This window comes from Diabrotica virgifera, chromosome 9, assembly GCF_917563875.1.
Source record: "Diabrotica virgifera virgifera chromosome 9, PGI_DIABVI_V3a".
Taxonomy (NCBI): Eukaryota; Metazoa; Arthropoda; class Insecta; order Coleoptera; family Chrysomelidae; genus Diabrotica; species Diabrotica virgifera.
Window position 1 is genome coordinate 156,304,849 of NC_065451.1, and position 12,455 is coordinate 156,317,303.

Sequence of the window (12,455 nt, forward strand, 5' to 3'; positions counted from 1 at the left end):
TAATAAACATGTAGCACATAAAAAACGAAAAAAGTTATTTATTTGTGAAGATTATAGACTCAGCAAAAGCAAAGTTATTGCTTATAATTACATAGTCGATTTATGCATTTCCGGACTTATTTTAACCGCGCATTTTTTCATCCCCGAGAAGGGGGACTGTCACCCCCCAAGTAAAAGCAACCAACTGCACAAGTTCAACTTTGAAGTTGAGGGTGAGTAGAACCTAAATCCAAATTTTCATTCAATTTATAATTAACCCTAAAAATTACACTCCAAAATGGTTATTTACTAGGCTATTTACAATATGTACTTCTTCTTTCGTGTTATATTTTTTACGTCCTTCGTTTATGGTCCAGTTCGTCAAAGACTAAAATGCCACCGAACCTCTAAAAACCATACTTACGAGCAAGTTGAATTTTGCTGAGGATATCAATCTTGGTACCCAAACAGATGTAAAAAGTATTTCATTCCTACTCCTACCCCCGGTCTTCCCCGTAAATCTCCACTATTAAGGGGAAAATGGAAAACATAAATTTAATCTGTAAGCCGTAGAAAAAATATAACAATCAAGAAATGTAGCTGAGATAATTTTGAACAAAAATGTATATTAGCTTTTTTTGTGATAATGAACCGTTCTCTCAAAAACAACGCTTGAAGTGAACGGCGATTAAGAATGTCAGTTAAGCATTTAATCATTTTTTTAAATAAGTACTATTTTTATATCAACTCGACGGTAAAACGTCGATATCTCTTCAAAGTGTAGTATCGACAAAAATCAAAATGCATTTTAATGGTGAAGAGGGTAGCTTTCGTGCTTATCCAATTTTTGTATTTTCGCGCAAATTAAATCAGTTTTTATTATAAAACTGTTAAATAAATATAAAATGTTTAAAGTTGCACGATTTCTGCTATCTTTTACGATGTTCATGAGATCAATAAAACTTATCAAAATATTCCGCTATAGATTTAACAAAAAATCTAACTTTTACTGTTTTCAATATAACTTAATCTTTTGCTAGCAGTTGCCGCTAGGGCATCCCTGCCATTTCGTTCGTTGCGATGGGTAACTGCAGGCCGGGGTTTGTCCTGGTTGGGTCAGAAAAAGCATCATATGTTACCTCCTGATGAGAGACTAATAAGTTTCGAAACCGGTAGAGGTGCTTGCTGCACTCTCTGATTGAACTAGAATATAATGCGGCTGTAGTTTCGTGTTGCAACGAAATTGAAAATGGTTATTCATTTTTGATTTACAGGTTTACTCAGATTGGAGTACTAAGGGAACCATTATCGTTGGAACTTTACCGCGCTGAGTAGATGGGACGTGAATTATAAATTGTAAAATTCCCTCATCTTCTTTAGTCTCAGCACCCGTTATAGCTTGCAAATTTTAAAAGCCTCGGAGGTGTAACCAAAGAAGGTTCCGATTGTTTTCAGTCTGATGGGATGTAGAGTAATATTTTTGATGTTATTTTATGTGCTATTAGATTGAAAACTTAGTCTTTTGCTAGCAGTTGCCGCTAGGGCATTCCTGCCATTTCGTTCGTTGCGATGCGTAACTGCACGCCTGGGTTTGTGCTGGTTGGGTCAGAGAGAGCAGGATATGTGCCGCCTGATGAGAGACTAATAAGTTTCGAAACCGGTAGAGGTGCTTGCTGCACTCTCTGATTGAAGTAGAAGATAATGCGGCTGTAGTTTCGTGTTGCAACGAAATTGAAAATGGTTATTCATTTTTGACTGAAAATTACACTTTAAACCAGTCATTTACTGGGCTATTTATCAATTCCTTAAAATTGCAGCATATAAATTATTTATAGCTAGATAGGTACAGTCAGAAAAATGAAAGAATACCCATGAACGATCACATCAATCACTTATTTTGTATTTGCTATCTTTTTCTATAACAAACGTTTGTTATTTATAGAAAAAGACAGCAAATACAAAATAAGTGACTGATGTGATCGTTCATGGGTATTCTTTCATTTTTCCGACTGTATTTAAGTTAGGTTTTACTAAAAATTATAAAAAGCATTTTGTGGTAAATGACTCAAAAAGTTTAAAACCACTGCTATATAGTATACTATAATAAATATTATACAATCAAGATGCAGTAGAAATAAACAAACCAAGACACGTTAAATGCTACTATTAGTCTGGGCAGATTATCGGAGAATAGGCCATTTTGGGAAAAGGTTTTTACCAGCAATTTTATTGCTGGAATCGAATCATGATTTTATATATTAATACTATAGGTATGTAAAATTCGCAGATAGTGTACTACTTTTTTTATAACTAAAATGGCGCTAAAAAATACCCAATTAAAAATTTACCGTAATTAAATTCTGTATAGTGACGTGTTTTTCCCGATTAACTTCGGCTAAAATTTTTCCCGGAAAATGCTGGTTTTTCCAACAAAATCTTTAATTTTCAACTAAAATTTTAGATAAGTAATTGTTTATGAATAATTAAGTAACTTGGAATTATAAAATCACTTTTTATAATATAGATTATAATTCCAAAAGCTGATGGAAATTGAATCAACAGTTTAGCAACAATTGAATTATTAATTCAAAATTTACGGTCGCTATAATAACCACAGTAACTATGATACATAAGAATAACTATAATTTTTGTAAAAAAAGACACTGTACCTATCTAATGCATTTTACAGAATTGAGATTGAACTGTATAAGCGGCCTCAGAAATATTTTAAACTTATAATCAATTTCTTGGCTTATAAACAAATAGAATATCTCAGGAAAGATTAAATTAAATTAAATCATGAAAATGGTATTGCAATAAAAGCGACAGGATACTTCTTTTAAAAGAAAAACATTTAATTGTGATAAGTGGTTCCTGAGATACAATCGATCAAGGTTGACCGGCATTTACGGCAAAGATATAAACAATAGGATCATAATTTTCAAACCATCAACTTTTTATTTTTGTCCTCTTTCTTCACACCAATTTTTATATCTTTAAAGTACTCATAACATAAATTATTATAATAAAAATTCTCGATATTACGAGTGAAAATTGCCAAAAATGGCAAAATTCCAATCAAAAATTAGATTGGAGAAAATGTAATCTCAAAGTTCAAAATCAATATACGTTAAAAAAAATGCATTTTCTCGGCTTCACATGGAGCAATTCTTTTTTTGTTCCCAAGTAACTCGGGTAGAGCCCTCTAACTAACGCATTATTAAATGTCAAAGTTGCTTTTGTTTTGTTATAAAAAATTAATTTATTTATTATAACAAAATTTTTTAATTTGTTTAAATAAAGATTGTTTAAATAAGTATACTGCACTCAAATTAGAATATTTGTGTTTTTAACGTTAAAAGGTACACTTGCAGTAAGTTTATCTAAAAAAAGTCTACAACTGGAGAAAATATGTAGTTTTCTTTTCTTATAAATAAATTGGTTAAAATCACAGTGTGAAGAGATAAAGTCGTTAGAGCAAAAATATGATACGTTTAACATGCATAAAAAGGTGAAACAGGCAGCTGGTCTTCAGAAATCCAACACAGCTAGCAAATTGCGAGACCAACAGGGGAATATCATCACAGACAGAAATCAAGAAATCAGGATATGGACAAAATACATACAGGAACTCTTTGATGATACTAGATCCGAGCAACCTCCATCCTACATATGTGATGACCACTTACCAATCACATCAGATGAAGTGGAAAGAGCAATATCACAACTAAAAGATGGCAAAGCTCCTTTACCTGACAATGCATATGCTGAACTCATAAAACTATTTAACACCGACGGTACTCAACGCCTAACCAAAATATTTAACGACATATATTTAAGCAGAGTAATACCAAAAACATGGTTGAAGTCGACGTTTGTTGCTTTACCAAAGAAAACAAAGTCCGTATCCTGCAGTGATTTCCGAACCATTAGCTTAATGAGCCATATTTTAAAACTATTTCTAAAAATTATACATCAAAGGATATATAGACTGTGCGAAGAAAAAATCAGCCGAACACAGTTTGGTTTTCGAAATGCAGTGGGTACAAGAGAGGCTTTATTTAGTATACAAGTGCTATTTCAACAATGTAGAGACGTAAATTGCGATATTTATGCATGTTTCATTGATTACCATAAAGCGTTCGATACAGTAAAGCACGACAAGCTGATGGAGATATTAACCAATATTGGAATTAACACCTGTGATTTAAGGATTATCAGCAATCTGTACTGGAATCAAACATCCTCTATCCGGACAGAGGCAGGAGAATCCGACGATATCAAAATCAAACGTGGGGTCCGTCAGGGATGTATACTATCTCCACTGCTGTTTAACATCTACTCTGAGGAAATCTTTCAAGAAGCAGTGGATGATGTTGAGGCCGGAATTCGAATTAACGGAGAATGTATCAATAACATAAGATACGCAGATGACACTGTGGTATTCGCTGACAGTTCTGAAGCCCTGTAGGAGTTAATGAACAGAATCGCGGAGGTCAGTCAGAGATACGGACTTTCACTAAACACTAAGAAAACAAAATGTATGATTATCTCTAAGAACAAACAGCAATTTGGACGAATCAGTGTGAATGGTCAACAAATAGAAAGAGTAAAAACATATACCTACCTTGGTACGAACGTCAATGAAAATTGGGACCATTCTATAGAAATCAAATGTAGGATAGAGAAAGCAAGATCTGCATTTCAAAAAATGTCAAAGTTGTTCAAATGTCATGATTTGTCGATACCCATAAAAGTCAGATTACTACGATGTTATATCTTTCCTATACTGTTGTACGGAGTTGAGTCGTGGACTCTCACAGATGCCACCTGCAAGAAAATTGAGGCTTTTGAGATGTGGCTTTATCGTCGAATCCTGAAGATATCTTATACCGACCACATTACTAATGAGGGTGTTTTGCTGAGAATGCAAAAGGAAAAAGAGCTGTTATACAGAATAAAAACAGCCAAAATCGAATACCTCGGTCACATCATGAGGAACAGTGAAAGATATGGACTGCTGCAACTGGCCTTACAGGGAAAAGTAGAGGGAAAGCGAGGACCAGGAAGGAGAAGGATTTCGTGATTGAAAAATCTACGAACGTGGTTCAACACAACCACTACAAATATTTTCAGAGCAGCAGTGTGCAAAGTACAGATTGCCATGATGGTCGCCAACATCCGAAAGGGATAGGCACTACAAGAAGAAGAATAAATAAATTAATCTATTATACCAAAACATAAGCAACTGACATTAAATAATGCGTTAGTTAGATGGCTCTACTCGAGTTACTTGAGAACAAAAAAAGAATGAAGAAAATTATTTTTTTAACGTATACCGATTTTGAACTTTGAGGTTACATTTTCTCCAACCTAATTTTTGATTGGAATTTTGCTATTTTACGCAAATTTCCCTCTTAATATTGATAGTTTTTATTATAATAATATGTTATGAGTGCTTTAAAGATTTAAAAATTAATGTAGAGAAAGAGGACAAAAATAAAAAGGTGATGGTTCAAAAATTATGATCCTATTGTTTATATCTTTGCCGTAAATGCCGGTCAACTTTGACCGGTTGTATCAGGAACCACTTATCACAATTACACGTTTTTTCTTTTAAAAGAAGCGTCCTGCCGCTTTACCGTTTCATGACTCAATACCGTTTTCATGATTTAATTTAATTTATTATTTCCCGAGATATTCCATTTGTTTATAAGCCAAAAAATTGTTTATAATTTTAAAATATTCCTGAGACCGCTTAAATAGTCCAATTTCAATTCTGTAAAGTGCATTAGATAGGTACAGTCTTTTTTTACAAAAATATCATAGCTATTCTTATGTATCATAAATATTGTGGTTACTATAGCGACCGTAAATTTTTAATTAACAATTTAATTGTTGCTAAACTGTTCATTCAATTTCCATCGGCTTCTGGAATTATAATCTATATGAAACGAGATTCTATATTAAAAAATTATTTAATTATTGATAAGCAGTTACTTATCTAAAATTTTAGTTCAAAATTAAATATTTTGTTGGTAAACCCCGCATTTTTCGGTGAAAATTTTCGTCAGAGTAAATCTGGAAAAACACGTCTCTATGCAGAATTTAATTGCGGTGAATTTGTTTTTGGTGTAAAGTTAAAATCTTTGGAGTTAAGAGCAAAAATTGAAAAAAACACGATTTTCGGCGGCATTTTGTTTATAAAAAAAGTACACTATCTGCGGACTTTGCATACCTATATTATTATTATATACAATCATACGATTAGATTCCAGCAATAAAATTGGTGGTAAATAACTTTTCCTTGTATTTTGCTAATTAGCCCAGAGTATATTGGAGCACTCCCGAATCATAAATTAGAATGTATAAACAATGGAAATCCTGATTTGGTATTTACAATGTATATACATTGTAAATTATGATTCGGGAGTGCTCCTAGTAGCATTTAACGTGTCTTGTTTTGTTTATTTCTACTGCATCTTGATTTTAAATTTAGTGTAAATACTAAATACTATACTGTGTACTATAATATTATATACTATACTATTTTATATACTATATACTAATCAGTAAATTTTACTCTTATTTTTTTTTCTAGTTATATAGACGTTATGAAGCAAAGCCGTAAAGGGGAAACTGACTCTAGCGAAACTTTCGATCAGCCCGAAGAACCGTCCCCTTCGGCGATTATGTCATGGACAGCAACTAGTCCGAACGCCAGTGTCGCAGGTACGGGTACGGCCAAAAGCGTGGTTCACCATGGTCCAGCGTCAGATTGTACTTCGATGTCTGCAGATTCGCCGGGTTCCAGACAATCCATGAGCACTCATCGATCCAATACAGTAAGTATATAGATAATTATTTTAGAGTTAAAGAAAATCTAATGTACTCTAGTATAAGGAATAAGCCACAATTTTACTTTACAATAAGTTTATTTTGATGTTTCCATTTCCTCTTTAGAATTCGTTCTCAAAATACAAAACATTAATAAAATAAAAGAAATTCATTCAGATTCAGACATATTTTACATTTGAAAGTAGATTGCTTTAAAATTATCTTATCAGTATTTTTGAGTTGCGTTTCTGGAACGACTTTATTGTTCTGTAATTTACCTTTAAAAAGACAACCACATGCAAAGATGAAAGTAAAATTCTCCTCTTAATATTATGGTAGGGGAGCAAAGTATGCTAAATGTGCAGTCACTCGAGCGCTTTGGGGACCTACTGAGTTGTGAAGAGTATGTCCTAAAACCAAAAACAGTTAAGTAAAGTTTTCCATTTTAGTGGGGACTTGTCCATTTTTAATTTAATTTTCCATTTCCAATAATCGTTTTTTTGGGTTATAGCGCCATCTATCCATATTTCAAAAAAATGTCTCGAATAAAAGCTACTTATTTTTACGTAAGCAATCCAAATCTGCAATAAAATGGGGGCTCCCATTTAAGATTTTAAAGTAATCATCCATTCCACCCCCGTGGGGGTCGTGTTTGGTTCCATTCGATAAATTTTTCAAAAATATTGAAAAAGTGTATTTTACAGTTTTTCGATCTGATGTTTATTTCGCGAAATATCGCGGGATTCGTATTTAAAATATTAAATTCACCCCCCACCCTCTCCGTGTAAAATCGTGCTTGGTATCATTCGATAGATTTTTAAAAAATATTGAGTACGTATTTTTTAGTTTTTCGATCTGTCATTTATTTCGTGAAATATTCGCTTTTTTCTTGTGAAACTTTGGGACTCACCCATTTCCTTACGCTCCGCTCGGACGAAGTTGTGGATTATAAAGCCAGACAAGATCACCTACTTCAAAGCTTTCTTTCTTTCATCGAGAATCATACCAACGTTTAATTCTGTCACTGGCTATCTGGATTTTTTTCGGGGAAGTTCATGAATGTTGCTCATTCGTAACTTCAGGCGGTCGACATATTTTCACTTGCAACATGTTCTTCGGAAGATCAGCATCCAAACTCTCGCAGGGCAAATGAATTTCACTATCCAACATCAGACAGGTTGGGGTCTGGCCTGTAGTTTTGTTCATGGCCGAGCGGTATGCTATTAGGAATAAGTGAATGTGCTGGTCCTAATCGCTTTGATATTCTGATACACCTTTGGACAGGTGTTTACCCATCGTTCGGTTCATCCTCTCAACCATTCCATCTGAATGAGAATGCAGGAGATTCGTTCTGGTCTTATTGACACAAATCAATTTGCAAACGTTTTGGAGGGGGGTTGATTCAAAATTTTGCCCTTGATCGGAGCGGATCTCCAAGGGAATACCAAATCGGCTGAAGAATTTTTTAACAAGTACCTCTGCAGTGGTAGTAGCTTTTTGATTTGGATCACATTACATAGGCCTCGGTGCATTTCGTAAAATATGCCATGGCTATCAGCATATATTTATTTCCATCATCCGTTTCTGGAAATAGACCCGCAAGTAGAAACCTGTACTGTTTCTTGGGTGATCTTGTTACCAACTGGACCATTACAATGGAATCGTTCTAGAACCTTTTGCAGAGTCTATGTAACACCAAATTATCCACCTAATGCACCGTCATGCAACTGGCGCAATACTTCTGACTACTTTTAGGTACAATAAACTGAAGCTTTGGTTCTATACCATCATCATGCTCAAAGGTTTTGTACAGAATTAACAGAATGTCATCTTTTAGTATTTTAGTACCAGACAATTCCATTAGATGCATGGCCGCCTCGAAAGAGCATCGGTATTTGAACGAACTCTCCCAGCATTCTTCGCGCATCTCTTCGGCATGGTGTTACTTTCCGTACCATTTTCTCCAAACGTTCATTGTTTTGTTTATCGCCTTTTTCAGCAATTCGTACTCGATAGTTCCTTGACGCTTAACTAGCTATTTCGAGTTCCAAGGTAATGGCGAGCGTTTCATCTAAAAATTTCGTTCTTGTCAGTAGTAAAGTTGTCTGTAATTCAGTTTTATATTTAAGCGGGATATCCAGAAAAATGTTTAATTTATAAACAATTTGAACTCTACCTGACTGAGAAACGAATAATTGTATAAGTCCATTACCAATAAAACATCGCAGGATTTTATTATTTTATAATTTTTTTATTTGTGAACATACAATAATTACATCTGGAGAATAATCTTATCTAACAAGTAAACGAACTAAGTATACTTCTATTGCAGATGAAGTTATTAACAACTCTTAGATAAAAAAAACGTCCGTCAAAATCATTAAACAAAATCATAATTCGTTATAAATAGCGTTTTCCTAACTGTGGAAATTAGTCCATGTGGTGAGACCGCTCCTGTCTGAAAAACATTTCTAATTCGGTTTCTCTGCGGATTCATATTCAAAAATTTCCCCTTTAAACAAATCTGAAGGCTACCGGACGGAATTTTTGGGCAGAAATTGTTTAAACAATTTTTTTAAACAAATACATAAGATCACCTTTAATTGCTTCAAAAAATATATTTTTATGTTTTTTGGGTTATTCTAAACAAGAAAGGTATCTTGTGATTTTTTTAAAAATTGACAGTTTTCGAGTTATAGGCGATTTAAAATCTAAAAAATGCGAATATACGCATTTTCGAGGCTTAAAAACTCATATTTAAATTAGTATTTTTAAGGGTGCCAATAACTTAGATTAAAATTTAAACATTCCTTTTCAAGATTCCGAAGAGTGATCGGGTCTAACTTCAATTAAGACCGTAGTTTTTTAATTGGTAATTATGCGTGTCCATCCGATTTTTTTGCCGGTGCGGTGCGCACTATTTTCAAAAATCTCCTATTTTCCTCCGAAAAATATTTTTTCTGGATTCTTTGGAACATTCTAAATAAAATAAGGTTCTTGACATTTTTCTCAAAAGTTAATAGTTTTAAAGTTATAAGCGATTTAAAATCCGAAAAATGACAAAAAAACACATTTTTGCAATTTAAATAGCTTATAACTTTAAAACTAGTAACTTTTGAGAAAAATGTCAAGAAACCTATTTTATTTAGAATGTCCCAAACAATCTAGAAAAAATATTTTTCGCAGAAAAATAGAAGATTTTTGAAATAGAGCGTGCCGCACCGGCCAAAAAATCGGATGGACATGCAAATTAACAATTAAAAAACTACGGTCTAAATTGAAGTTAGACCCGATCACTCTTCGGACTCTTGAAAAGGAATGTTTAAACTTTAATCCAAGTTATTGGCACCCTTAAAAATAATTTATATATGAGTATTAAGCCTAGAAAATGCGTATTTTCGCATTTTTTAGATTTTAAATCGCCTATAACTCGAAAACTGTCAATTTTTGAGAAAAATTACAAGATACCTTTCTTGTTTAGAATGACCCAAAAAACCTAAAACTATATTTTTTGGAGCAATAAAAGGTAATCTTATGTATTTGTTTAAAAATGTTTAAACAATTTCGACCCAAAAATTCCGTCCGGCACCCTTCAGATTTGTTTAAAGGTTACATTTTTGAATATGAATCCGCAGAGAAACCGAATTAGAAATGTTTTTCAGACGGGAGCGGTCTCACCACATAGACTAAATATTCAGAATAAAATTCCAGTTCTTGGAAGTTACGCAACAGCAACAGCTTTCCGCTCAGTTCGGTTGTGTAAACATAATTTCACTCCGAAACAATAGAAACTGAAGTATGGATTTTCGATTTAGCGCTTCAAGAAACGAATCTTAGCCAATTCCGCTACCTGTCACTTAAAAACAGAAGTTCACTTGAAATAAAACTTCCAATGTGACAGTGTAGGCGGTTAGGGAAAGTACATATTAAAGTAGAATTAACGTTGGAACATGAAGGCCGATACCCCAGGAAATGAAGTAGCGCATTCACTGAAGATTTTCACCTACGATTTCGTTGAACCTCCATCGATTTTTATGAAAATTGGTCAGTGTTTAGAAGATACCTCAGGAAACAAACGATAGACGAACCATTTCCAAGTAAAATTTGTCATATAAAGTTTTAGAAACAAATCAATATTTTTGAGTGATTAAAGATCAAAAGATCATCAAAGATTTTGATTTTCCGTGAAAAAAATTGCATGTTTTTCATAAATAACTCAAAAATAGTAGGTTTTTTCAAAAAAGTTATTACCAAAAATGAAGATACGGTCGAACCTGCTTATTAGAATACCGATTATTGGAATATCCCGCTTTAAGGAATAGAAATTTAATGTCCCAGAATGTTACTATTAGCCACCAATGATCGGTTATTAGAATATCCCGGTTATAGAAATTCTTTTGCATGGCACGAAGGATATTCCAATAAGCGGGTTCGACTGTAATAAGAAGTAGAAATAATTTATAATTAAAAAAGAATGTGTGTGTACTTTGTACGCACGTAAGAACATATTCTTCTATTATATAATAGGTAATTTAAACGAAGTAAATATACTTAAAAGGTTATTTGTACTTATTTTATTTAAAAATCAAACTGAAAATTCAAAAAGAAGAATATCTTTAAAAATTATATAATAATATACTTACAATCATAAAATCTATAAAAAAAACTAAAAAAAATAATTGGCTTGGGTCTTGAACCCACTTCACGTCCACCGCGCCGTACGAAAGTTGACGGTATTTCAAACTGCACCACATTCGCGTATACGTCATGTGGGAATATACACAAACTAAACGTTTACACCATAAATTTATATGAATTTAATAAAATTATTAGTTTGATTTTTGTCGAAATAAAATACAACAAAATATAGGGTAAGAAAACGATATATGAGATGAAGATTTGTAGAAAGTTTGTTCGGAATCAGATTATGTAAATTAAAGCATTGCCTACTAATAGGTAACTACATTATTTGTTTACATTTTCCAAATAGATAGGTATTGAAACTATTAGGTATTTCCAAGTGAAACATTTAGGATTACGTACCTGCGGCTTTTCAAAACTATTTAAAAAGTCACTATAATTATAAATTTGATTTTATTTCTGTCCACACATCAATAAAAACTAATATTATACAATATTTTTTTTACCGATAACCTCCATATTGAACAATTATTGACAGATCATTTTAAAATTTCAACACCCAATCAGAGCCCGTATAACGATTAATACTGTCGGTGTGCGCCTGCGCGCGGATCAATCAAATTTTACCCTCAATCGATTTGCCGCTAAAGAAGAATATCTTCAAAAAATCTTTTAATATTAGTTCAAAGTCAGTTATAGGTAACTGAATGTATATTGTTTTTCAGCGAGTACTCAAAACTACATAAGTACTCAAGCTTAAATATCAGGCAAACGATTCATGTTTTTAAAGTACTCAAAAATACCTATCAAAAAGCTGTAAACCTATGAATATTTTCCTAAGGTCAAAATGTTCCTTTTGAGACCTTCTATCATTAATATAAATAAATTATAAGTTTATTGCTCAAAATTTGCTAAAAACCCTTATAAATAAATTAATGTACAATTTATTTAAGAAAATTATAACTTCAAACGGGTATTTCTTTAACACACATAAAGAC

General features: G+C 32.8%; 1 protein-coding gene across 3 annotated transcripts in view; it reads left to right on the forward strand.

Annotated features, from left to right (window-relative positions):
• Positions 1-12,455, forward strand: part of LOC126891733 (circadian locomoter output cycles protein kaput) — a 248,755-nt gene that overhangs the window by 212,658 nt on the left and 23,642 nt on the right. For all 3 annotated transcript variants that reach the window (XM_050661008.1, XM_050661009.1, XM_050661011.1), the window contains exon 9: positions 6,581-6,824. In XM_050661008.1, the coding sequence (XP_050516965.1) occupies positions 6,581-6,824 (244 nt within the window). The remainder of the gene's footprint in view (positions 1-6,580; positions 6,825-12,455) is intronic.